Source organism: Danio rerio, chromosome 4 (genome assembly GCF_049306965.1).
Source record: "Danio rerio strain Tuebingen ecotype United States chromosome 4, GRCz12tu, whole genome shotgun sequence".
NCBI classification, from domain to species: domain Eukaryota; kingdom Metazoa; phylum Chordata; class Actinopteri; order Cypriniformes; family Danionidae; genus Danio; species Danio rerio.
Genome location: NC_133179.1, coordinates 18065186 through 18093023, shown reverse-complemented (window position 1 = coordinate 18093023; position 27838 = coordinate 18065186). Strand labels below are relative to the sequence as shown.

Below are 27838 nucleotides of genomic sequence, written 5' to 3'. Positions count from 1 at the left end.
TTATTCATTTAACTAATGAGTAATATTAATTAATTGTACTTATGTGATATGGTTGAATGTAGGTTAGATTTAGGGTAAGTTACAGGTTATTATCCATAACTCATTGTGATCCCTATAGTAAGTGCATGGAACATGCACAACTACGTTACCTAAAATGAAAGTGTTACCTTTTCATTTGATGATCCCTATTGCACATTTTGTAAAAGTTACACTGCAACTACATGCCAGCTAAATCTCAAAAGAGTATTAGTAGACTCTGCTTAAAATCTGCTGATACTGCTCCACCAACAGACATTCTCCTGACTACAAGAACCTTTCCATGTACATGTCAACCTTCACTAACGCCACCCTAACAGTCTACTAATCCTCTACAGAGATATAGTTGGCATGTAGCAACACAAAATGCGTAGAAGGGACCATCTAAATAAAGTGTTACCAGATGACTCACCTGACTGGTTCAGTATAATCATTAACAGAAGCAATAAGCTCTCCAAAGTTTCATTCCAGTGAGCAGCACCAAACTAAATGCATTCAGAAGACGAGAGGAAGCCAAACAACTCATTCTGCCTACGTAAATAGCAAAACACTTGGAGTTTAAAGCTAAAAAAAACTTTGTATTACTGAAAACTTAGCATGCTGACGACTGAGGATAGACCCAAAATGCACATTTACAGCTGGAAATCCCGATCATTCAACAACACTGGCATTCAATTCCAAATCGATCCCCCAGGGAGACGTGTCAACACCAAAGCCTTGCATCTGAGCTCCGGACCCCAACGCTGCAGAAATACGGTAAGTCTCCACCACACCAGGGTTCTTCAAAACCCTTTAGCATGGATAACATTAAGCTGGGCCTGTCAGTAGATCTCTGATCTCTGCTTTAGAAATTAAAAAGCACTTGGAATCGACCCCATGTTGAGAGGATGAGGAAGCAAAGACAAGAGAGACGACGACAGCAGGCCTGAAATCCGAGCATCTGCCCAGGTTTCCGTAATGAATGTTAAGCAGGTTAGACGCTGGGGTGCGGCTGTGCCAGAGGTCAGTAGCGGGCATGGCAGACCTCGGCTTTATGCCCCCCTAGAGAGCCTCTGAAATCGGGCAAGGTGCTAACTCCTGCTTCTGCTATTGTGGTGGTACCACTAACCATATTGATTTCTGATGCTAGCAGATTAGGGCATAAAGAAGGCTCTGTCCTGTCTGTGGGGGTCCGCTTCTGATTCTCTAGTCTCCTTTCGGGGTCACAGGATCTGTGGAGGCCCTGTGACCCTCCGAGTCAACACGTACACACACCATTGGCTCTGCAAAGGTGGCGAGGATGGACACTATTAAGCCAGATTGGTTGGACGGTTACATTCATGGCTCATCATAGCTGACCCGGCAAGCGGCGGTGGGTCGTTGGTTTTGTGCATGTGTTTTATGACGGTCTCTTCCATGCTGGGGATCAAGGCCTGCCCCTTTTGTAGACTATTAATAGGGTTGCAGTTTGGAGACCTCATTGTTTTGGGGGAAAAAGGATTTCCTCATGTGTTCTTGGTGCCTTTGTGGTTTGATTGATGTTCTGTGTTGTAAGGTTGTGTGTGGATGATGTCAGGGTGTGTGTTTGTTGTGTGTAAGCTTGGTAATTCTCTTGTTGCGGACGTCTGTGTAATGTGGTTTGTCAGAGATTGCTCTATAAGCTTAGACAGTGATCTGCTTATATCAACTCAATTAAGATTGAAAAGTTTACTTGTCTATGCTGAATGACTGTCATCATTTTGGAATATAAGCCATTACCACGACAGAAAAGGTGAAGCATTCTTAAAGGGTTAGTTCACCCGAAAATGACAATGATCCAAATTACAAATCCTTATAAACAACAACTCTCGATCATCTCAACTCCCAACTAAAATTAATATGCTTCTGTGCAGGAAAGTGAAAGATTTTTTTCCTATTTCTTGTTACGATTTATAGCTACATATTAAACATAAGCGCCCTCTAGTCGACAACAAAATTGGCACATGACATCAAGAAATAACCTGTGATCAGAATTACCAATCACAATGCAAGTTTAAATGTAGTGGGTCCCTTAGCCCTTATCTATAGCAAGAGTCTCCAAACCTGTTCCTGAACTAGGAAATCAAGGACTTCAGACTCACTAAAAACTTTAACTGAAAAGTATTAGAGCTAACCTGTCATGCGACCCATATAATCATTTGTTAAACACAACCCTCAGAAATATTTACTAATTGTATTTTGCCAAGTATGTGTTCCAAAGCCTAAGAGAAATGTGTAAATGTAAAGTTCGTAAGTTCAAAAAATAGTGGTTAAGGGTCTGATCAAAAACCAACACATAATTAATGCTTTAATTTTTATTTTATAACAGCTATGCACAATCAAAGGCGATTTGTCAGTAAAGCTAGTTAAGCCATGGACGCTTTGTCAGTAAAGCTAGTTCTGTAATCAGCTGTCCATCTCCAGCCACATGAATTATGAAGGAGCAGTGTTTACTACCCAATCCTGAAACCAAGATAATTACTCTGTTTACATCACTACTCAGAGAAATATGGCTCTGTGTTGCTGCTACATCTGAAAGAATGTGAAAATACCACAAATAATATATATTTTTTGTCCAAACTCACTATATAACTTCAATCGTAGCTCATCGGTGGAGTTGTTCTTCAGTGAATCCACATTAAGAAGTGACATTTGCACTAAACTGATTTGAACTAAACTTCAACAATGTCATTATACTGAATTGAACTGAATCAGTTTCAATTAATCTAGAACTACATGAGATGTTTACACTACTCTCCTGTCTACCTGAATTGCTGGAACGTTCTACAATTTGAAATATTGTGGCTTTTACTCTCTTTTCTTTATCTGTTGAGCTGCTTTGACACAATTTACATTGTAGATAGAGCTACAGATATAAAGATGAAAGTCAAATGCCATTATGATAAATCATTATGTATGTAATCATTATATAAATCATTATGATGTGTCCAGAGTCGTACAATTATTACTAGTCAATAATTAAAATAATATTAATGATTATTAGTAAAATCAATAAAAGCAAGGAGATTTCTTCTTTAAGTCATATTTACAGTTTCTGTGGGAGAGCACCCTCTGGCCTTCAGAGGAGATTTACTACTGATCACAGAGCCGTGTTTCCAACATATAGAAATCAAGTGAGGGCGAATTGGAAATTTTCGCTTGGAAATCAAGCAAATTTTTTTTCATTGCTTTTTAAAACTGTCGGTTTGGTTTAGGGAAGGTGGTGGGTGGGAGGGTAAACACTATTGAGCGAGTGTGGGTCAGTTTATCATTCAGTCAATCAGGCAGTCAGTTAGCAAGATAACTCGAAAAGCCTACACAGGGGCCTCTGGTGGATTTACACGAGAACACAAGGAGCGAATGGCACTTGCGAGATAAATCTGAGATCTTAAAAAGGACATACATCTCCTCTGGTGGATTTGTTAAAACAAAAACTGCAAAAAAGTAGCACCTGGGAAATATTTGGCGCTCTCTAGAAATGTATATAGAGGTACATTTTCAGAATAAGCCTGGTTTCGTGTTTTCCTGACAAGTACATGACAATCTCAGCTTTTGCCAAATCATAATTTTCATTTGATTGCAATTTATGCATCATGCATCCCTACAACAGAGTACTGTCATTTTTTCACACCAGCTAGAGGATGATTAACTTTTAAAACATTACTATATATTTTGTAATAAGCTGCTTGCACAAACAAATAATTTTTTGAACAGGGAAAACTTGTAACAAGTGGGGACAATGTTGCCAGGAGTAGGACTGGACCCCCTCCTCTACACATATCCAATGTAGGACAACTTAAATTCATTAAAAAGAACAAGTGAGCTGTATTTGCACATATCAGCCAATGAAATAAAGCCAATACACAGTGATCATCTGCTCTCTGACTCATCCCTTCCATGAGCGTCCATAAACTTTGATTAAATCTTATGTAAGACGGTTTATAATAATTAGAACATATGCAAGAAGTGTCTTTCAGAAATGGACAGATGGTCAAGTTGGAAAGACTCAGTGAGGAAGGAGAAGAAAGAAGCACTTTGCTTATTAGTACGTCAACTAATTTGATCTTCTTTCTTCCACCTACTTGTTATTGACTAGCTTTACATTTCCTGTGTCTCTGGAGCAGTTTCCTGTCTGTCCTCGGTCTGTGTGTTGCAATGGTAAACAGCCTCCCCGACAGGAAAAGCCCAAAGGACTGGGGCTCTGCTGCGCCCCTGAGACACTGAGGCAATGGAAAGCCCATCTGCCTGGAATTGGCCTAATCTCATCTGGTGAATTGGACGATGGGATACAGAAAATACCAATCACGCCTGTCCAATTTCATTACAGATCTCAATGATGAGAAGTTCAGAGAGGAGAGCAGAATAGTGTGGGTTGGCTAGACTCGGTACAGACCTGCTTATGTTTGCTCCAGAGCTTCGAAAAAAAAGAAGACCGTCACCCTGTGACCTCTAAGGCAGGGTGTTGGATTACGGCATGAATATGACATCTAATCAAGGCCACAGTTCACCCAAGCTGCCCTCCTGATGTTTAAACGCAGCCTGTAGTGTTGTGACTTTTAATGAGTTTTGGGGTCTCATGAGGTCTGTCGACCTATTCCGTTCCTTTGGCAATCTGCAAAGATTGAATATTACTGAATGTATGCACTATTTTCTTCTGGCCTCTAGAGTCCTTTCTCTAATCTCTATGGTCTCCTACCTCAGGATCACCCATATGGATCCAAATGTCCTTGAATTCATGTTCAAGGGGTAATTAGGGGAAAGCCGGTTATTATGCATTGAGAGGCCTAGGATTTGGTCATTGTGCATCGTCCAGAAGTCGTTTAAGTGCAGAGAATGATAAGAAGAGCAGAAATTGCAGGTCATTAGTTGGGAATATTTTCTACCATGATGTTCAAGCTCAAGAGTAATTCCGAGCTCTTGTGTATTAGGTTTATTATTCCATTCAGATGGAATAAAGATTAAATGGAAAGTGTAAAAATGCATTAAACGTTTAAGAAACCAGGGGGCTCTATTTAAACGATCTAGGCGCAAAGGGCACCAAAGCATTAAGGGCATGTCCGAATGCACTTTTGCTATTTTAGGGATGGAAGATATGCTCTGCGTCCTGGAGCATGGTCTAACAGGGTTGTGCTCATTCTCTTAATGAGTTCAAGGTGTGTTTTGAGCATAACGTGCATAAAACCAGTCAGAGTCTCATCTGCCATTCCCTTTTACAGTCAGTTTCATTGCGCCATTGCGCATTTGCTATTTACATGGTAACTTTGTAAGTGGAAAAACTGAATGCTTCACTAACGAGAAAACAGTTAAACAGACCCTCTACAGTGTGAGGATAAGGAACGAGACACCTCCATTCGGCCTATTCGGCATATATTTAGTTTAGTTTGTTAAGCACAAAGCTTTGTTTGAAAACTATTTCTGAATTCTGTTCTAATTTCCAGCAAACAAAAAAATGAACAATAATAAAGTGTGGTCAAAAAACCACAAAGTTTTATCGAAACACACATCCTATTCTTATGCCCCATATATGGTGATGTATACGTCTCCAAAACCTGATAGGTGGGCAAGTCTAAACTTGGTTTTATGAAAACAAATATAAATATGTATATAACAAGTAATACTGCTAATAATTATGACATTATACAAATGCAAATTGTCATGAATAAAAAAAAAACGACATGAAGAAAGCATGGAGGTTGTGTTTTTCATATTTATGTAGAAAATAATATTTTTTGTAACAATTTAATTCTTTATTTTTTTATATGTAAAAATATTTGTGTATTTCTGTACACCCTGTGTGTCGTAAGCAATGAACAAGCATTTCGGGCCTGTATAGGTGCATAACTAACGCAGTGTGCGCTAGAAGATCAGCTTTTAGTCGGTCAATGGCACAATCTATTTCAGTTATTCAAAATTGCAACGTGCCAAGAATTCACCTTACACACTTCCGTTTTTAGACCGAAACACAGAAGAGTCCACAAATTCCACAAAGTTATTTAAACAACATGGTGCAAAATGTGAAAATTAGGGTTGGACTGGTGTAAAAACAGCAATAAATTGCCATATTGTATCAGGTGTATGATAGGGCCCTTAATCTAGCAAAAAAGCAAAGTGCATGTGGGATTGAAGAAGCCAAATGCATTAACTTTATTCTTAATAATTCTTTTTGAGCAACATTAATTTTACCCAGTTGCTATTTATTACATTTTCTGGATTATTTGGTGAATTTATTTGTACTTTAATGCACATTGACTTGTGATCATCATATGTAGTAGTTTACTACAATTATAACTAATTTATCATTTTTTTAATTGATTCAGCTTGAATTTAGGATGGCATTTCTTCACTGCAAATCACTGTAAATGACTGGTTTTGGTAATTTTTCTGTCTATTTACTTATCCATTAATCTATTATTTAAAACGTTTAACTGCATATTTGTTTATAATATTTTATATTTATATATTTTTTAAATACAAGCATGTCTAAAAAAGGGCATCTTATAGGTATTTTATTCAAATAAAATATTTGTTATACATAAGTATTTATGAAAATATATTTTAAATACAATTGTTACATTGCAAATGACATCTGTATTTATTTTAATAATTTCTTTCATTTGCTTATATTTTTTATACACTTTTTTCTTATATATGTGTATTTGTTTGTGAATGTGTGTGTGTGTTTTTGTGTTTTTATATAGTTAAATTTCAATCTCATGAACCATTTCAAAACAACTACATCACAAATAAGTTTCATTCTCAAAATGTAAGAAATCATGAGTGAATCAAATAGTTATTGGATTAATATTTGCATATGTACCACATGAGTGTCCTCTAGCTTCTATAAAACAATGCATTAAAACATACAAGTATTCTAAATCTACATGTTTACGACATCTACAAATCAAACCTGTTTAAAGATGAAAAGGAACTTAAAACAAAACCAAACATGATCCCACCCTGAAGCTTTGAGAGCACAATGCTGCAACCTGTCAATAGCGATTTTCCGAATGCTTTTCAATGGACAGGTTCAAGCAGGCGTTCAATATCCTCCATTTGGTCCCACTCCACAGGTCTCACTCATCACCCACAGGTGGGCTGGTGGCTTCAGATCAGCACAATTCCCTGCCCCAGTGTGCAATTGCTGTTAAAAAGAGCCAGAAGCACCAGGCTGCCAGGCTGAAGCTGACTCAGAAACTCTGGCATCTGCCACAGAGAGACTGATGACCCTGGAAGAGCGAAATTCGTGACCCTGGTGGACGGAGACGGGGACAGACAGTGATGTCTGTGGTGATGGATGAGTCTCTGCTGGAGCCTTGGGCCACAGGTCAGATAGACGAGAGTGTGCAAGACTTAGTGAAAAGAAAAAGAGAGCTGAGCGATGGAGTTGAGAAGCGAAAGGCAAAGATAGCTTGATGAGCGCTTGATGAACTGCTTAGAATAGCTGCTGCAGTGGCCCGCATTCAATATTGAGATGCAACACAGCTCGCAGCAGAACACAGAGGGCCAATTGACATTCTGAAAAGGAGCTGCATGAATCACAGTGTGTGCGAGTGTTAGTTTAGACTGTGTTTGATGCACAAACTGAAAAACACGCATTATTACTTTGACCAATGTGTACAAGATTTTTTTATTTATTTAATTTGAATTTAATTCGCATCTGTTTAAATTAAATTAAATTAAATTAAATTAAATTAAATTAAATTAAAATAAAATAAATGAAATGAAATGAAATGAAATGAAATGAAATGAAATGAAATTAAATTAAATTAAATTATTTATTCAGTCATTCATTTTCTTTTTGGCTTAGTCCCTTAATTAATCAGGGGTCGCCACAACGGAATGAACCGCCAACTTACCCAGAATAGGTTTTACGCAATGAATGCCCTTCCAGCCACAACCTAACTCTGAGAAACACCCACATACTCCTGCATTCACACACATACACTACGGGCAATTTGGCTTATTTAGTTTACCTGTAACGCACGTCTTTGGATTTGTGGGGTAAAAAGGAGCACCCGGAGGAAATTCACGCGAACACGGAGAGAACATGCAAACTCCACACAAAAACGCCCAGCCGGGGCTTGAACCAGCGACTTTCTTGTTGTGAGGCGATTATGCTAATTTTTAATTTAATTTCATTTCATTTCATTTCATTTCATTTCATTTAAAAAATATTTCATTTTATTTTATTTTACAAAACTGTTTCTAAGCATTTTCTCAAGGTTTTGTTTTTTACATGTTGATTTGGGTGGTTAATGAAAGGTTCTTTACTGGCCCAAAAGATCCTAAGCTATTTTCCCTTAATCTATTACTGAAGATGTGAAAAATGCTGGTTGTAGAGAAGTTTGAAGAGGAGAATGTTTAAATGTTTAGAAAATAAGACGTTTAGAAGGGGGTTAGCATGTTGCAATGCAGTTTCTAGCATGTTCTAGGTGGCTTATGATGAGAATGTTAACCTGTCAAGTTTTATTGCTTCTATTTAAGGATCACAGTGGAGCTCCAGAATACAGTTAATTGTCGTTTGAAATGTTTATACTTCATACTATCATTCAAACCCTTAGGCTGTATCCTTTTTTAGCCATTTAAAATACAATAATATATAATCCAGTAAAATATATGATCAATTATTCTTTTACCTAATATTCTTTTACTTACTGAAACAACTCAGAAAACATATTTTGTTGTAATATTGACAGACTGTAAAATCCAACAGTCAACTTTATCAAATGAAATGAGTGTAGCTAACTTAAAATTTACTGACAGTTAATTGGGCGACAGTGGTGCAGTAGGTAGTGCTGTCGCCTCACAGCAAGAAGGTTGCTGGGTCGCTGGTTCGATCCTCGGCTCAGTTGGTGTTTCTGTGTGGAGTTTGCATGTTCTCCCTGCGTTCGCGTGTAGAGGTGAGGTGGGTAGATTAAATTGTCCGTAGTGTATGACTGTGTGTGTTTATGTGTGTGGATGCTTCCCAGAGATGGGTTGCGGCTGGAAGGGCATCCGCTGCGTAAATAATGTGCTGGATAAGTCGGCAGTTCATTCTATTGGTGGTGACCCCGGATTAATAAAGGGACTAAGCCGACAAGAAAATGAATGAATGAATGAAAGTTAATTCTACTCATTTGAAAAGAGTTTTGAACTCAGTGTTGAAGATAATGAGTTAGTTAAATACCTCAACTTAAATAGAGTAAGTTCACAGTACTCATTTAGATTATTTTTTTTTTTTTACTCAAATCAGTTTCCTCAAATGGTTTAAGTTGCCTTAACTTATTAGGTTTAACAGTACTCAGTTGGTTTGAGCTGTCTTCATTTATAGGGTTTTACTGTGCTCAAATTGCTTTATTTACTCAAATGGATAAGTTTCAAAGCACTCATTAGGATTAGTTTTTGAACCTAAATGGTTTGTTGCATCGGTTTCCTCAAACGGTTTGAGTTACCTTAACTTTTTGGGTATTTACAGAGTATGAATAAATCTGTAACACTGAATCTGTTACATTGAAATATAATTATTTCACGCTTTTTTTTACTTTTAACATTTAAAAGAATTATGAAACATTAAATTAGACACCTTATACCAAGTACAAGTTGATATTGAGCAAAATGGGATGTCTTGCTTTGACCCAAATAATTAAAGAAGGCTTTTCAACTGGTATAAACATCTAAAAATATATAAATGCTGATATTATAAAGTCAAAACATTGAGATTGAGTGCTTTGCAGAGCTGTTTTTAAAATGTAAATACTTCATTGTACATGGTGTTTAAGTGATTTCTGCATATTGTTAACAAAAGTATGAGTAAAAAGTAATTTAGGCCTTGGGTGTGCATTACTTTTGGCAAAAGTCAATATGCGGCTTAAAAATATATAATTCAGATTATTTATTTAAAAATATTTGTCAGGGTTTTGTTTTTAAAGTTTTTTTTTTATTATGAATGTATGTATGTAATATAATAGTATTAAATCCAATGGGTAAGTTTGCCATTGTTATCCTGTTGTTTAATATATTTATCTGCTTCAATGTCTTTACAGGATTTGTCTTTTATGATAATAATAAATAACTGAACTCATTTGAACCTGCTTGTGGTCAGACTCTGTCTGGAACTACTTAATCCATTTGATTAAGCATTCAACAGCACAACCAATAATAACAGCCATGTTTGCCTTATCAAATATGACTAATCACTGTCAACATCTAAACCTGTTTTCTGTCCCCCAGGCCCCATCATATTACTTCAGCTTTGTCAGACAAGCCGTCCTGTGGAACAGAGGACAGAATCATGCGGTGAGCATTTACAAAGACAAAAGAATGACTTACGCAATTACACTTCATCAAAGCGCGCTTGCAATTGATTTAGCATGCCGTGCATTGAGATAACGTAATAAGGCCAGACTAATATTCAAATATGACTCCTGTAAACAAACACATATGCACTGATGGCTGGTGCCCGTCTCCGTCTTCAAGAGGCCAGAGGCTGGGAATGTGCCACAGGCAACAGAGAGGTTTCCATGGGCACAGCGAGTTGTGTGGGCCTCTGGTTAAACAAACAAGACAACAAATGGGACAAAGATCCACCAGCCTCTTACTGACTACTTTACTTTATCTTCAGAATGTACCAGTGCATACAATCGGGCAAATGCGAGCTATCAGTCAAAAAGTTGGGATCATTAAGGATTTTTTATGTTTTTAACCATTGCTTACCAAAGTTGCATATAATTGGTCAGTGAAAATGTAAGATATTACATGACTATTTTAGTTTCCTTATTAAAAAGCGTTTCTTATTTCTAGTTTAAAATGTAACTAAGAAAGCAGGGAGAACATTCAAACTCCACACAGAAATGCCAACTGAACCAGCCAAGGCTCAAACCAGCGACTTTCTTGCTGTGGGACGACAGCACTACCTACTGTGCCACCACATCGCCCAAAAAGTAAACAGTTACTTTAAAAAATAGTATTTTTATAAAATTAAAAAAAATATATATTATAAATGTATTTAATTTCACTGTTTAAACACAAATTTATTGTTCCCTTGATAACAATAATACAGTCAATAGAAATTTGTTCAACATTCTGAAAGCATAGCCCTATATGCATTTCTCGAGATTGCAAATGATGTAGCCAGAGCTACGTATGACATCGTTTAAAATTTAAAAGTTGAAGAACAGTTCCAGAAAGTAAATAAGCAAATAAATATATATAAACAAGTAAATAAAAGAGTGAGAATGTGGTAAAATCTGAAAACATGGTACAAATCAATTATGGTAAAAACTTTCTTTTTCTGCATTGCTTTTTAAAACACTGCATTTAGGTTTAGGAAATGGGGTGGGTGGGTCAATCTGTGCTTTTTAAAACACTATCGGTTGGGTGAAGGGAAGGGGGAGGGGGAGGGTATTGGTCGGTTGGTCAGTCAGTCGACAGCAGCCACTGGTGCATTTACGTGAGGACAGCAGGTCTGAATGGTACTCGCAAGAGAAGTTTGAGATCTGAAAAAAGTGTACACAGCGGCCCCTGGTGGATTCGTGAAAACAAAAAGCTCCTGTGACGTATTTTGCTCTCTCCAGAAATGTATATAGGGGCACGTAATCAGAATGAGCCTGGGTTAAAATTTTTAATGGTACTGTATTACAGTTTTCACACAAATATGAAGCAGTCCAACAATTTTTAACATTGACATTCTTCTTCTTCTTCTTCTTCTTCTTATTATTATTATTATTATTAATATTATTATTAATAATACTAATAATTTCTTTAACAGCAGATCATGTTATTGCACTCAAAAAATAATTTTTGCTGTTCATGCAAGCTTATTTAAAGTAAGCTGAATCAACGCAATTCTTGAGTTTACTTTGTTTTAAAACCACTTTTGTTGTTTTATTTTATATCCACTTAAATTTGCAAATGCCATTAAGTTAACTTGATCTATTTGTGTTGGGAAAACATGAAGGAACTGTGTGAAATCAATCATTTTTTACAGTGTAGAATGATTTCAGAAGGATCAGAACTGGAGTAATGAAGCGGCTTTAAATTAAGCTTTAAATATAAATACAAATTTAAACTACATTTTTACTATATTCTAATTCGTAATAATATTTCACAATTTTCCAATGTTTACTTTATTTTTGACCAAACGGAATAGGCTTTTTTTTTAATTGTGGTGATCCCAAACTTTTGACCAGTAGTGTTTGCATTGCTAAGGACAACCACACACAAATTCTGCCCTCTGGATTACCTCAGTGTGCCATAAAACACTGGGAGCATCACCACATTCAAACCCTCTGAATTTTATGGGCCGTCCCAAAGATCTATTGAGAGCAAGAGACGATTAACCCACCCACTATCTTCATACCTCACCGGTCTCCATGGACATTGTCGCCAGCGAGACGACATAACGAGTGGCGAATACTGTACGCCCAAATGATGACACACGCACAGGTGGGCAAACACACTCCTGGGCCCACAGACAAACATTGCTGTTTACACTGTGATTTATGGTTTGGTTTTGGGTTGCATTCTGTTCGGTATGACGTCCTTTCTTAACGGCGAGTGGAGTGGTGTGCTTCCATTTTTGTGTGCATAAAAAAAGAGGTTGGCCACAGGAAGGCGAGCGCCATTCAAACTACACAGGCATCCGATTGGGGGACAATGAGCTGCCTGTGTTAGTGTTCAATAAAGAGCTTCAATTGGGAGTCTGGCTTAGTGAAACATTGTTTGGAGATGAAAAGTGATTTGTGACAGCTTTTATTGTGCTTTATAATACTTTAGAAAGTATTGTTTAATAAAAGCTTAATAAGAAAGGTTTAATAAGAAAACGTAATAATAAACTAGTGTTCAAAAGTGTTTCAAAATGTTATTTGTTTATTTGTATATAGAAGATCATTGTTGACATAGATTGAACATTTTTCTTTTTATTTTAAAAACTGTTATACTGTAATTTTTTACAGAATTCTTTGATTGAAATAGCGTTTATGAAATAAAAAATCTTTACTGTGCCTTTTGATAAATTGAATGAATTCTTGCTTAATAACATTGTTAAATTTAAACATTTAATGCAAAACTGTCAGGGCAGCATGGTGGCTCAGTGGTTAGCCTCAAAGAAGAAGGTTGCTAGTTCAAGTCCCGGCTAGGCCAGTTGGCATTTCTGTGTGGAGATTGCATATTCTCCCTGTGTTCATGTGGACTCTGGTTTCCCCAAAGTTCAAACCAATGCGGTATAGGTGAATTGGGTGGGCTGTAATGTATGTGTGTGAATGCAAAAGTGTATGGGTGTTTGCCAGTGTTGGGTTGAGGCTGAAAGCGTAAAACATATGAAAAGTTGGCAATTTATTCCGCTGTGGCAACCCCAGATTAATAAAGGGACTAAGCCGAAAAGAAAAAGAATGATGAATTAATATATAATTTATAAATATCAAGTTCTTAAAAGTAAAAGGAATAGTTCACCCAAAAAAATTGTTCTTTCATAATTTACTCATTCTCACTTGTTCAGTTCTTTTTGAACAGAAATCTTTGAAAAATGTTGGTTGCAGGCACACATTAACTTCCATGGTAATTTCTTTCCTAATATGGAAATCGATAGGTGCCAGCAACCAGCATTATGGGAGAATAAATGATGAGGCAATTTTTATTTTTTGGGTAAACTACACCTTTAATAGAGACATAATGACAGCAGTTAAACTGTAGAAGTGTAAAATCATTCTTATCTGCTGATATCAGCAATGGGTTGACAATTCTTAACGCCTTGACAATGATGAAATGATTCATCCAATGATGAGCAACATGTCTTTATCCAGACATAAATCATTATAATTGTATGTGTAGTTTTCATATATGCAAAATAATATAATAACTAAAGCAAAATTCTGACTGAACATGACAGCCAGTATTTAGTTTGAAATATTCCATTGTAAAAAAGTCAGTGTTGACATAAATAGATTACTTGATAAGGAAAGAATTTGTATTTTAAAAGCAAATGATCTTGAAAAGATGAAACTTGATTGAACTGACTAAACTGTCATGCTGTCTGTCAAAATCAGCCTTAAAAAGGCATGTTAGCTAGAATCTAAGTTGGTTAAGTTACTTAAAAAGTAAATAATTACTAATTACACTGCATCAATAAAATCATATTTGATTTACATTTCTACATGTATTTCTCTGTCTGAAAAGTAACTTAGATAATCAGGAGTAATTTAATTGACATAAACCAAACAGGAGCTTTTTCAGTAGTTTTGTTTTAAAATAACTCATTTTGAACAATATATGATATCAGATGCAAGTGCCATCTGAAATTTCCACTAAATGTAGCATTTTTTTCAGCCTCCTATATGTTTATGTTAGGACTATGAAAAACTGGCATCAAAGGGAAATTATTGAACCTACTCACAGAAGCCTGATAAAGATGTTCATTTCAGAAGAAACTTTTAGATGGCATTTAGAGGTTTTTGCATCACAACATTTCAGATTAATGACACATTCATCTATCATTCATACCATACACTGACATACATTTTTAAAACATTTCATTGTTTCTCAAGCTTGTGCAAAGTGTCTAATCTATTTTTTCTTAAGAGTATGCGATAAATTATAGTCTTGTTTAGTTGAAAAATTTAATTATTCTGCAAAATATACATATTTCTCGCTTGTCTAAATAGATTTATATAGAACTGTTAAATATATATATATAAATATTTAAGGCAAGTACATTATATTTAACTGTAATACAATTACCCAAAGATGAAAAGTAATCCTTTACTATGCTTTTTCTTAGTATTTTCAGTACTAGATACATTGTAACTAATTACACCAGACGCTACGCAGGATTTGCCATGCAGCTTTTGCATAAGTCAGAAAGTTTAAAAGAGAAGGTGAAGGGGTTGAAAAGAGACAGAAGCAACTGTAAAAAGTAGCCTCATTGTCTAGCCGGGACAGAAAGTAGAAAGTTGCTCTGAACGCTAAGCTGCATCTGAGCCTGGCTTCTGACACGAGCGGCTAATCAGATTTGGTCCTCCCAATCCTCAAACCTCCACAATGCGCCCCACTGTCATCCCGTCCCCTCCTCTCCTCTCCTCCGCTCGTCCTCTTCACCCCCCCACTGTCCTGGAGCAAAGCTAATTACGGCACAGGCAGAAACACAAATCTGGCTGATTGAAAAAGTCACTCTTTTTTAGCGGGGTTTAACCTTGTTAGCGCTAAGCCTGGCTTTCTTAGACGTCAGGCCTTTTTGAGAGGAATCCTCTGTTCCCCTTTGCAGACAGAGACACACTTCTGTTTTGGGCCACCCCCCGGCGGAGGGTTCATGCAGAAAGCCAGTGCTATTATTGTGTATGTGTGTTTTTGAAGGGGTTGAGGGAGTGGACGCAGGCCTCTTCACTACACGGGCCATCTGGGACTCTGGTTTTCGGAGCGTGCGCTACTGTAGCATGGCTCCTCTCCATCAGAAGGCCGTCCGGCATGAACACACGAGGTTAATGACATTAGTACAGTGTGTGGGTCATGTCATTTCCTGTGGGCCTCCGAGAGCCCACACACTGGGGCAGAGGAGCCCGGGGCCCGACATAGGGCTACAAACACCATTACAAGGTCAAAGACACTCAGCGTTTGAGATACAATGGCACTCTCAGAGGACGCTCTGGACATTCTGCTAGTCTGTGGTGAAGGCTGGCGTCGAGGATAATGCACATTAGCTTGATGGTTTGTTTTGGGTACGCCTTTAGTGAGGTCTACATTTGTTGTTAGGCCTGCATTGTTGTTAGGATGGTGCTATGTGGTTACTAGTGGGATCTAAGTGGCTGCAATGTTGTTACTTACTGGTTTAAGTCAAATTTAACCAAATGATGACCAGACATGGCTCTTTTAGTTTATTATCATATAATCATATAGTGAGCAAATCTGACACATAACCTTTTCGTCCTTTTTTTTTTCCTTTGGTGGGGCGTTGAAATCAATTAAATGGGTTCTATGATTAATAATAATAATAATAATAATAATAATAATAATAATAAATCCATTTTAACTTTATGTGTCTGTGTGTGTGTGTGTGTGTGTGTGTGTGTGTGTGTGTGTGTGTGTGTGTGTGTGTGTGTGTCAAGGGGGAGAAGTTAATCATTTTTGAGGTGTGTTATATCAAAAGTATGGGTTCCATGATAAATAATAAATCATTCATTTTCCTTCGACTAAGTCTCTATTTCAGAGGTCGCCACAGCGGAATGAACTGCTAACTTCCAGCCACAACCCAGTATTAGGAAACACCTAGTTTATTAAATTCACTTCCCAGCAAGCATTTTTTGTTTTTTTAAAGATGTGTAATAGATGTCTAAACATAGTCGTCTTGGCTAAAACAAGACTAAATTTGGGCTGTCAGTGAAAATCTATTTGACGTCTAAGAATAGGCCAAAAGTAGACTAATCATCAAACAAACAGAAATGAATGACTACACATATAAAGTCTGTCTAATCTGTCTATTTGACCACTAGTCTAGTTTTGGGCTATTCTTAAATGTCTACAAGATTTTCACTGACAGCCTAAGTTAAGCCTTGTTTTAGCCAAGCTGTCTATGTTTAGATGTCTATTAGACGTCTTTTAAACACAGAATTCTGGGTTATAGTGCATGTCTTTAGACTGTGGGAGAGGCCGGAGCACTTAGAGGAAACTTGGGGTGAACATGCAAACTCCACACAGAAACGGCAACTGGCCCAGCCAGGACTCGAACCAGCGACCTTCTTGCTGTGAGATGACAGTGCTAACCACTGAGCCACCATGCTACCCCATAAAAATATTAATTAATTTAGAAAAATATTTTTATATTATTAATAAGTGATCAACAATAGTGCAACTGCTAATGCAAGCAATATTATTATTGGCTTAAATACTCATTAATTTTAATAATTTTTCAAAAAGTACAGTGAAACAATACAATATTATGTCCTATATTGTTATACTCCACAAAATCATGCAACAAACAAAAAACAACCCTTTTATTATTAATTTATTATTAGTATTAATTGCTTAATATTACAGTAGTTTTTCTTTTTTCTTTTGTTAAATAATAATAATAATAATAATAATAATAATAATAATAATAATCATGTATATTCATATACTAAGAATTGCTACTGTCTTAATTATTGTAATAATCACGGATGGGCAAAGATACATTGAAATGTATTTTAAAATAAAATCCCAAATACATCAATTTTACGTGTATCAAAATAAACTACAGAATACAGCCGCCACAAATGTATCAAAATAAAACACAGTATTTTGTTGTTTTAAAAATACTACAAAATACTTTTCAAATGGAACATGAAATGTCTTTGCAAACCTTTCCTCAATGGGCCTATTGGATCAATTCCTTCACCATTAAATTGACTTAGGGTAGTAAAGAATGTTTAATAGCAACAACTTTCCTCTGCCACTTTGTTGTGGCATAATGGTTAGTGAGTTGGACTTGTAACCAACAAGCAATGGTGTAAAGTAACAAATTACAAATAATCAAGCTACTTTAATTGAGTAGTTTTTCTCAGAAATTATAATGTACTACGTAATTTAAAAAATCTGTACTTTTACTTTCCCCTGAGTGGATGAATGAACTACCTCAAGACACGGGCGATTTATAATTGCAGCAAACTGTTTGGAAGCATTAAAAGAAGATGTGCAAAATCTTTACAAGCATTGACATTGCATTTTGTTTTCAAATGAAAATTGGGTTGACATCAGAACCCATTGTCAGGCCAATGTCAATGTCCAACATCCAACCTAAAATCAACCAAACATCAACGTCTAATGATTTTACAGCTTGACGTTGTTTGGACGTTACCACTATGATGTCTATCGAATAAATGTCAGTATTTGACATCGATATGTCATTGGTTTAAGATGTTGGCTCAACGTTGGATTTTGGTCACTTTCTAACAACCTAAAATCAACCAAATATCAACATAAGTTGACGTCGTTATTGGACATCAAAATTACGTTGTCCTTAGACACAAGATATACAATGAATTTTGGACACCTGACGTCACAACCTAAATCTAAACTAATATTAACCTCTTATGATGTTGTGTGCCTGCTGAGCAATGAACTACAGAATGTTACGGTTACACACATCCACAAATTACATGTAATTGCATCAGCTTTTCACAGTGTATTACTACTATGTACTATGTACTACTCTTGAGTACTTTTGAAAGGTCTACTTTTTACTCATACTTTGAGTAATATTTACAGCAGATACTTTTACTCTACTTACACTACACTACAGTTTTAGGCAAGTAATGGTACTTTTACTTAAGTATGATTTTTCAGTACTCTTTCCATCACTGTCTAAAAGTAATTTGTGTTTCTCTTTTGGTAACAAGTTATAATCCATCAATAGTTGTACATGATATACTCATTCTCCCAAGGTTTTTTCAGTTCTCCTTTAATTGGAAAAGTCTCAGATTACCCTTTGAAAAACATCAGTACACCATATTTAGGTGTTTCATATTTCTAAAGTTCCTCTATATTTCCACCTACAGCACTGAGACTGAGATTGATGATGTTCTAAAGCTCCTCATCCTGTTCTTTAGGACTGATATTGTATTCCATCTTATTTATCAAGCAAAGATTAGAAAAAAAAAAGGCTAGAGTAAAAGCAGTATCATTAATAACTTGCCTAATCACCCTAACCTGCCTAGTTAACCTAATTAACCTAGTTAAGCCTTTAATTGTCACTTTAAGCTGTATAGAAGTGTCTTAAAAAATATCTAGTCAAATCAAAAAATTATCTGTCATCATGGCAAAGATAAAATAAATCAGTTATTTGAAATGAGTTATTAAAACTAGTATGTTTAGAAATGTGTTGAAAATTTTTCTCTCCGTTAAACAGAAAAAAATAAACAGGGTGACTAATAAATCAGGGGGCTAATAATTCTGATTTCAACTGTATTTGTGGTCTTAGCATGGCTCAGAGTGCTCTTTTTAGTGGTTGTTGACTTGCTCCTGCATATACCCTCACCATTTGTCTTTTATTTTCTTTAAGCATAATTTCTATCCATACTCCAAGCATTGGCCATCTTCTTAAAAATAAGTCAATTTTCTGTTTTGATCTCAAGCTAAGGGCGGTGCGGTGGCGCAATGGGTAAAGTTGTCACCTCACAGCAAGAAGGTCAGTGGTTCGAGCCTCGGCTTGGTCAGTTGGCATTTCTGTGTGGAGTTTGCATGTTCTCCCTGTGTTAGTGTGGGTTTCCTCCGGGTGCTCTGGTTTCCCCCACAGTCCAAAGATATACTCTATAGGTGAATTGGGTCAGCGCGATTGTGAGTGAATGACAGAGTATGGATGTTTCCCTGAGATAAGTTGCAGCTGGAAGAGCATCTGCTGCGTAAAACATATGCTGGATAAGTTGCCGGTTCATTCCACTGTGGTGAAACCTCATGAATAAAGGGAATATGCCAAAAAGAAAATGAATGAATGAATGATATCAAGCTTAGGCAAATAACTGAGAAAGAAATTTGAGAAAGCATCCTCATTTTTAAGATGTCATCTTATACTGTAGACTTCTTGCACAGTATTTTACAGTATTTTGAAATTACAAAAAAACAAGACACTAAAGTATTTTGATCCAAAATATTAAGCCATTTTCATCACACCTATCAAATACAAATTACAAGATAAATAAATATTAACAGCTATATTTTGTATTTGAAATATGTATTTGTAATACATGTACCATAAATACTGCCTATCCCTGGTAATAAAAATATATATTTTTTAAAAGTACAAGCCAAATTATGAAGCTCTACAGCAATGCAGAATGCATTTTTTTTTATCTATTTAAAAACTAAAAACCTTTCCTTAAAATCATTTGTGACATTAGTACAAATTATGGGCTTTAAGTAATCCTTAACAAAAATGACATCTTTTACCAACTTTAACAACAAGAAAAAGGTAATGGACACAGGGATTCCTTTCAGGAGTTTAAGACAGATGTGTCAGGACAGGAGGGCCGAAAGAGATGGAATGAATGAAAGAATGACTGAAGGGAGATAAAAGGTGAGAAAGATGTGTTTGTATCAGAGCGGAGGATTCATTAGTGTCTGAGAGAGTGTGTAAAATGGTTTTGGGTCACTGCTCTAAGCTCCAGTAACGCAGGGAACATAGCGCACATGTCCCCTTTGATAACATTGTCAGCGCAGACATAGCCATGTTTACTCAGCAATTTACTGTCAGTCAATTCAAAAGGGATAAAAGGCATCAAGACGTGTGTCTATTTGTGCTTGTTAACATTGCCCTGTGGCACTGGACAGGTTAAGACTTGCTGCCTGACAAGTTATAGGCAGTGTGGCACCCATCTGGCTGCACAAAGCAAAGAGAAAGTGTGCGTACACAAGCGCAGAAACTGCCAAAATCGCCATGTATTCAAATTCCTGTATGAATTCACATGTTATGTGTTTGTTATCTGAAAAACACTGGGCTGAATTTAGCCTGAGGATGCAGCTATGTTTGCTAGCGGGAAAGCATGGGGCAAGTTAGCTATTAAAAATATCAATATTGACTAACTGCTGCTCATTCTATTCTTGCATTTTTTTTCAAATGTAATAACTAATGTTAGCATTTCAGTAAGAATGATTAAAAGATGTGCGGGAGACCTAGTGGAAGGAAATACCTAGCAACGTATTCATTAATCAACACTAGGGGTCGCTAGAGAGAGGTACTTAGTCAACGCAAAGCTGAATGGATGCAGTGACTTTCCTATATGACTTCAATGAATAAACACTTTTTTTTTTCTTTGTCTTTTCAGGTTATCAAGCGTGACAAAGTTCCTCCACCCTTGTGTTCTCGTTTTCAGGCCCATATGGAGGCATGTCCTGTTAGATTTAGACCCCCACATTTCCTAAACACTTATCCCAGAGCAAGGCCTATTACTCATCCGGGGCAAAAACAACGACAGCAGAGTCTGAGTGCTCCACAGCATCAAAAATGGCCAGGTTAGTATTGACAATAAAGCCCTTCTTTCAATTAATTCAATTAAAAAATGTGGTCAAACTTTATCCTAAGGTGTCTTTGGTAGAGTGTAACTGTTCATTTAACTATTGAGTGACATAAATTAATTAAATGCACATTACTATAGGGCTAGAATGTGGGCTAGGTTTAGGGAACTGCATGTTATTATGCATACTTACTCCCAGGGCCATTTATAGCTAAGTTGATATGTAGCCGCATCATATTGGTGTATTGTAATATCTTATAACCTGGGTCGTTAGCCCAGCGCCCAACCCCCAACCCCCAACCTGGAGGACTAGGACATACACAGAATTTAGCTTACCTTAGCACAGGAAGTAAACCCACGCAAACATGTTGAGAACATGCAAACTCCACACAGAAATGCCAGCTAAGGCTCGAACTGGTGACCTTCCATGCGCCACCATGCCACCCGTAATTATGCATAACTATTTGTATTTACAGGACATATAGAATACACAGGACATTCATTCATTCAATCATTTTCTTTTTGGCCTAATCTCTTTATTAATCAGGGGTCGCCACAGCGGAATGAACCGCCAACTAATCCAGCATATGTTTCACGCAGTGGATGCCCTTCCAGCTGCAACCCATCACTGGGAAGCACCCATACACTCTCATTAACACAATTCAACTATAGCACATGTCTTTAGACTTGTGGGGGAAACAGGAGCACCAGGGGGAATACACAGAACATGAACATCTAAAAATAAAGCATTACCGTATCATTTGTTTTTCACAACAGTCATCTAAGGCATAAAGTAAACATTTATTTTTCATACTGTATCTTATGTTGTAATACCAAAATAGCATCAGGCTTAAATTTAAATTAGTTTTTACATTTAAAATTTATCTGTTTTGATAACATAAAAACAATTATAAGTTTATGTGTATTCATTTAATATTGCTGTATCCTTTATTATATTGAGAAAAGAAACCTTCCGTACTGAATAAAAGCATTTATATAAACACATCAAAATGTGCATGCCACTTTTTTTAGATGTACTTATAAGTAAACAGGTTCACTTTTTTAGATGTACTTGTAAGTAAACAGGTTTACTTTTTAAAGATGTACTTGTAAGTACATAGGTTTACTTTTAAATATTTAGTTAATGCTTTTATTTAATAATGGTGTATTTTTGCTGCTCAAAATTTATTCTTGAACCCCTTTATGTATGTTCTATTTTAAAATGTTTCAAATCAGGTTATGTTTGGTGCTTAATATAAAATGGTGTATTTTTAAATGTTTAAATTGGAGTAAAAATCTGGATGGAGTGTGAATGTATTATTATTAATTCATCTTTTAAATGAAAACAAGGTTTAAAGCATGACATACATATATGCTATGCTTGCGTTTATCTTTTTTTTTATAAACAGTGCTCTGCATAATTGAGTACAGCCCATTTTGAAAATGAATATTTGTATCCATTTCTCAGTGAATATGGGAAATGTATTTTGGTGCATTTAAACAAAATAGATCTATTAAACAGATGTATTTATTAAATAATATTTTAGTCACCAAACATATTTAGAAATTGATAGATAAAAACAACTTACAAGTTTTCAACTATTTTTTTTAATTTTTTTTCTTCTCTATATTTTTCCTCTTTTTTTAGAATTTGTATTTTATATTTTTATATAACAAATTTGAGTGTACTAGTTTTTGGAGCATTATCGTAAGTTATAAGCTCCAGATTTAGCTTCAGTACTGACTAATCTAATGTATATGCACAAATATAATATTGTAAAGCTTCCTATTAAAAATATCAAAATATATATTTGTGAGGGGTGTACTTATAAATGCTGAGCACTGTATCTCTACAATGTCATCATTTCTTGCTCTTTTTGCTCTAATCAAAAAGAATTATATAAAAAAATTTCCACGTACAATGTCCATTCATGTTGTTCCATGTCAATAATTCCTTCATGGTTTTAATTGACTAATCTGGTAAACATAACATGACAATATTTCATCATCTTGCTCTACAACACAATTTAGATACACTAAAAAACGTGAATTTGTAGGCTGGTCTATGTATTTTAGAAAGTGTAATGTTTTATGTAAATTGGATAAAAATGTTTGGGGTGCAAGTCCCATTGACCTTATTTTATTCTGTTACTGGACTGACAAATATAATATTATTATATTTCCAGTTTTTGCACTTATTCTCTGTATTATACTTCTGGGTTTTGACGTCACTCTTTATATACAGGCTATAAACGTATTATTTGTGTTTAATATGGCGCCGCCCTTCTGGTGGTACTTCCACTAGGCCTTAGTGATAGGGTGTGAAGGTATTTGAGTAGAATTGGTCATTAACGTGCATCAGGACCATGTATTTCAATGCAGGCTTGGGAGTCAACCGAGATGCGAGCATTACTCTACATCACAAGCCAAAACTAATTATACAGCCATATGGTGCTCGGAGACTCCAACAATCAACCCGACCTGCCTTTAGCTCCCCAAGGAGAGAGTAGGGGGGCCAAGCCACAACAGTGCGATATGACACATGTCGTTCACACACATACATTGTGCGTGTGTGTGTGTGAGAGTGTGACAGATGGACCAAGCAATGGTATTGTAAGAACAGCAGTGCAGCTATGTGCTTTCCAGCCTCTCTCCCTCTCTTTTTCTCTTTCCCCTCACTCAATCCTTTTCTCTCGCTGTTCTGTCCTCTGACTCCTCAGTGACACAGACTCAGTTGAACAAGAGTGTATTGTGTAGGGGCCTCTGGTTCGCTTCAACACAGGCCCCTGCTGGGGGACTCACAACATACTGGCCTGGGGGACAACAAATGTTAAGGGATGAGGGCCAGAGACGGTTGGTTTATTAGCGTACAATTTTTGCATCAATTTGATGGCCAATAACAACACAAATGTCCACAACATGAAGGAGTCTACATATTTTAAACTCAACTGATATCTTTGCATTAAGATCCTATATCACTAAATAGAACACTAAGATACCTTTCTGAGTTAATTCAATTGTACACTCCATCAAGGTCACTTAGATGTGCTATGCAGTTACTTTCAGCAGTTCCTTGCACAAGATTGAAAACCAGGGTGGGCCGTGCTTTTGGTAGCGCCAAAACCCTGAAATAATTTGCCTCTACATGTCAGGTAGGCCGAAATCCTAAAAACTCATTTGTACCCTTTAGCTTTTACCACTGTATGAGAGAGTTATGTTTGTTTAATTTGTCCTTTTATTTTAAATAGTGTGCGCTGGTAATCACTTGCTGTTTCTTAAAAGTGCTTTAAAAATAAATGTTTTGTAAATAAATGTTCACAATAAGTTGGAACCCACCCAAAACCATTATCTTCCAGTGCTTCTACATTTGATCTATGACCCACAAAAAAAAACGTCACCATATTTCTGTGAAGTTCCTTCAGCAAGAAAAAGACTGGCAGGCAACGCTGCATATTATGCAATAGTAAAGTCTCTGCAAATCTCCCCCAGCAGGCATCAGCATCAAGAGCCATCGAAAGAAAGAGTGAGGCTTGGCTCATTTGTTTGCTCTGCTGTCACTGCATCCATAATTAGCTATATGGGGTTTCTAATCCCAATTATGAGAATGAGTTCCTTCATATAGTGGTTGCAAGTGGTAATTATCATATCTTAGAGTCACTCTGCATACTGAGCTGGGAACAGGACAGCTGCTGCTGTAGAGGGGCAGAGTTTTCGAGGGGAAGGGGGGAGTCCGGGGCCCTTGTTAGGAACCAGGGGCCCGCAACAGGCAAAAGACTGTTTGCTCTGAGGCTCAGTGGAGTAGGGCAGCGTCAGCTATTGGGCTGGGTGGCCTTTGCCTCTCTCCTCTCCTTTTTAGCTGTAAATGATGATGAATACGCTTTCTGCCTGACCCTCATGCAGGACCTCCATGTTAATTATTCAGGATCTTTTTTTGTGTGCTCCCTGAACAATGCCTGTCATTAAGCCTGTGTGTGTGCATGTACGTGAGTGTGTGTCCTGTTCATCTCTACATGAGACAGCTGCAGACTGGGTGCTCAGTGTTACGGTATGGTTTGTTTAGTGAAGGATTTCTGGTCTTGTGCATTAGCCTTGCCCTTTTTCTTTTGAATTCTAAGTAAAGATTCCCCAAATGTGCCCCAAGCAATGCAACCCTAACCTTGACCCATATGTAATCTCGCCCCTGCCAGGGGTGTCCAACCTTGCAACAATAGGACCACCTTCTTGCAGAGTTTAGCTCCAGCCAGTTAATCAAATCTTCAGGTTATCAGAAGCTTGCAGGCAGGACAGATTAACTTTGCAGAAAGACTGTGCCAGAGGCTCTCCTCATACTGAACCCTGCAACCTCTTAGAGTTTAGTTGTCCTCATTTCAACACTAATTAAAAAATCTTTCCCCCCAGGTTCCATGAACCACCAAAATGTGAATAACTGCAGAAAGAGACAATTAGATGTGGTACTGCCCATTGTACCCGAACCTCCTAATTCAAGCAGAGCTTCTCTAGATCTCCCAATAAGTCCTCCACTATCCCTCAAGTTCGTCAACAAGCCTCAGAGATCCCAAACTCCCAAAACAAACACACACCCAACCGATGAGAAGGATCCATACTGTGCTCCTCAAGATCTGAATGAAGGGCAGCATGAAATGGCTGAAGAAAAGATGTTGACCCCAACAACTCTCTCCACACCGACAACCCCAAGCATCCCAGACACCCCCACTACTCCTGGCACTCAAAGTACCCCAAGTACACCAATAACCCCAGGCACTCCAAGTTCTTCTGTCACCCCACTTTCGGATTTCAGCCGCCCTTCATCCAGCCAGTTTAGCCGTAGCACTGACCTGAACAGTAGCCTCTCAGATGCCGTGTCAGGTAAACAACTTTTCAGATATTGCACTCTCAATATTGAATGATAACGGTGCTATCAAGGTATGATTAACTAACAGATCTCTTCACACTCTTTATGTTGCCAGTGAACTTCAGCGTTGACCATTTTGCTGAAAATGGTACAGATGACGAAGATGATGCTGCTTATAACCTTGAACAGAATAATGATTATCAAGAGGGCTGCTCTATTTCTCTCCCCCATCTTCCCTTCAGCTCTGCTGGAAGTTGCAGCCAAGCCAGCCCACGAATGGACATCCTTCAAGTATGTCTCTCCAGGTCTCTCACATCCTGCAAACAACAAACACCTTCCACTTGCTTGCCAGACAGTCCAATTTACACATCTAAAACCCCTCAATCACACCAAACTCCCACTGGTCAATGGTCCACAGATGAAACCCTGCATGGACACCCAGGAACAAGCCGATCTGGCCAGAGCATTCAGTCACTAAAGTCTGATTGCTCAGCTCTGAGTAGTTGGTCAGAGTGGAATAACTGGCCTGTGCTTCCTCCCATCATGCCTCAGGAAGATGACATGCAAGGTTAGTTTCAATAAGAATTTGACGATTTGCTGATGATGTTTTAAGTAAGTTTTTATATATAAATCATCTTTAGTCACTCTTTATTTTAAGGAACAGTTCCTGCAATTAACAAACATTTTAAATAAGACTTTTAGTTCAATAAATTACTAATTTGCTGCTTATTAATGGTTAGTAAGGTAGTAGTAGGACTAAGCCAAAGGTTAATAGTTGAAATGGATAATATTTTTAACAGGAAAACGATATATACAATATATATGAATTAAGACATAATTTATCCCATTTATGAAGCTTACAAAAAGTTTTCCATTCTTTTCTTTTCAGAAATTGTAGTCCTGAAAGCATAGCAAAATCTGATTTCATACACACACCAGCACGCACTGTACGCTTTATTAGACTAAATCTTGTGTATTCATCCACACACGCTGGGGTCAGTTGGGCCAAGCAGAACTGAACATTCACCGTACCTCAGACATGAAAGAGAACAAAAGAAAATCAAAGTCCTACATCCTGACCATGAGCTTCAGCTTTCTCTACAGAGAGACTAAGTCATAAATATGGCAAGGAGCTTTTCTCCTCTCTTCTTTACTGAAAGCGAGGGGGTTCTTTTGATGGGGAATCAGGCTGGTACCGTTTGATTCCCCAGTTCAAAGCGGCCAAGGCCTTTACAATAAGAACGTTGTGGGGGGACGAGGGGGGTGGCAGTGATGCCGGCTGCGCCGTGTTCTTCCCTCTGAGCCTCAGCCTCCCGCGTTCCCTTCTTTCTTCCCCTTTTCTCTCTCTATTCTCTCCTCTCTCTGAAAAGCAGACGTGTGGAGCGGTGGTCATAAATCCAAGCTGACCGCCGCCTCGCTGACGGGTGAACAGTAAGTGAGCCACAACTATAATACGCATCTCTTAGATGCTCTCCGTGTGCTAATTTACCATCCCCTGTCAAGATAAAGAGCCGGGGCCACTGACATCTGACTCAAACTAAGAGTTTGTGAAAGAGAGCAAACAATCCAGAAATCCCAGAGAGGCGTTTTCGTCCATTCTCTTTTTTGGGCAGAGGTGTGATAAAGTGACTACGAGGGTCTTGTTTGCTCACTTTTGGGGTCAGAAGGATAAATATATCACTGATATGTTACTAGAGCTGCAGTTTTGTGATTTATTTGTAAAGAAAATGCAATGGGGGATGGACGATGACACTTTGTGGGGCGGAGGGAGTGGTCATTGACCTTTTTCTCACTTTCTTTAACCTTTTCTATGTGTGTATACAGCACTATAGGCCAGTCTAGAGGTCTTTTTGTAGAACTGTGCAGTTTTCCGTCACCCCCCAACACCTTCCCCCATGCTATGGTCCAGCAGTCAGTAGTCACAGTCAGCCCCACATCAACCTCTTTCAGCCCCATTTCAAGGGTGCAACTGTCCTTGACAATGAGCAGGACCCCCTGGCTT

At 37.4% G+C, this 27838-nt stretch overlaps 1 protein-coding gene across 2 annotated transcripts in view; it reads left to right on the top strand.

The window, feature by feature from the left end:
- Window positions 1-500: 500 nt before the first annotated feature.
- LOC101884203 (uncharacterized) overlaps window positions 501-27838 on the top strand; it is a 78916-nt gene continuing 51578 nt past the window's right edge. The window contains exons 1-6 of one of the 2 annotated variants that reach the window (XM_073947128.1): window positions 501-792; window positions 7104-7357; window positions 10243-10308; window positions 20796-20982; window positions 25383-25850; window positions 25952-26404. In XM_073947128.1, coding sequence (XP_073803229.1) covers window positions 7328-7357; window positions 10243-10308; window positions 20796-20982; window positions 25383-25850; window positions 25952-26404 — 1204 coding nt within the window. In that variant the 5' untranslated portion in view covers window positions 501-792; window positions 7104-7327. The remainder of the gene's footprint in view (window positions 793-7103; window positions 7358-10242; window positions 10309-20795; window positions 20983-25382; window positions 25851-25951; window positions 26405-27838) is intronic. The other variant, XM_021475248.2, reaches the window with a different exon arrangement.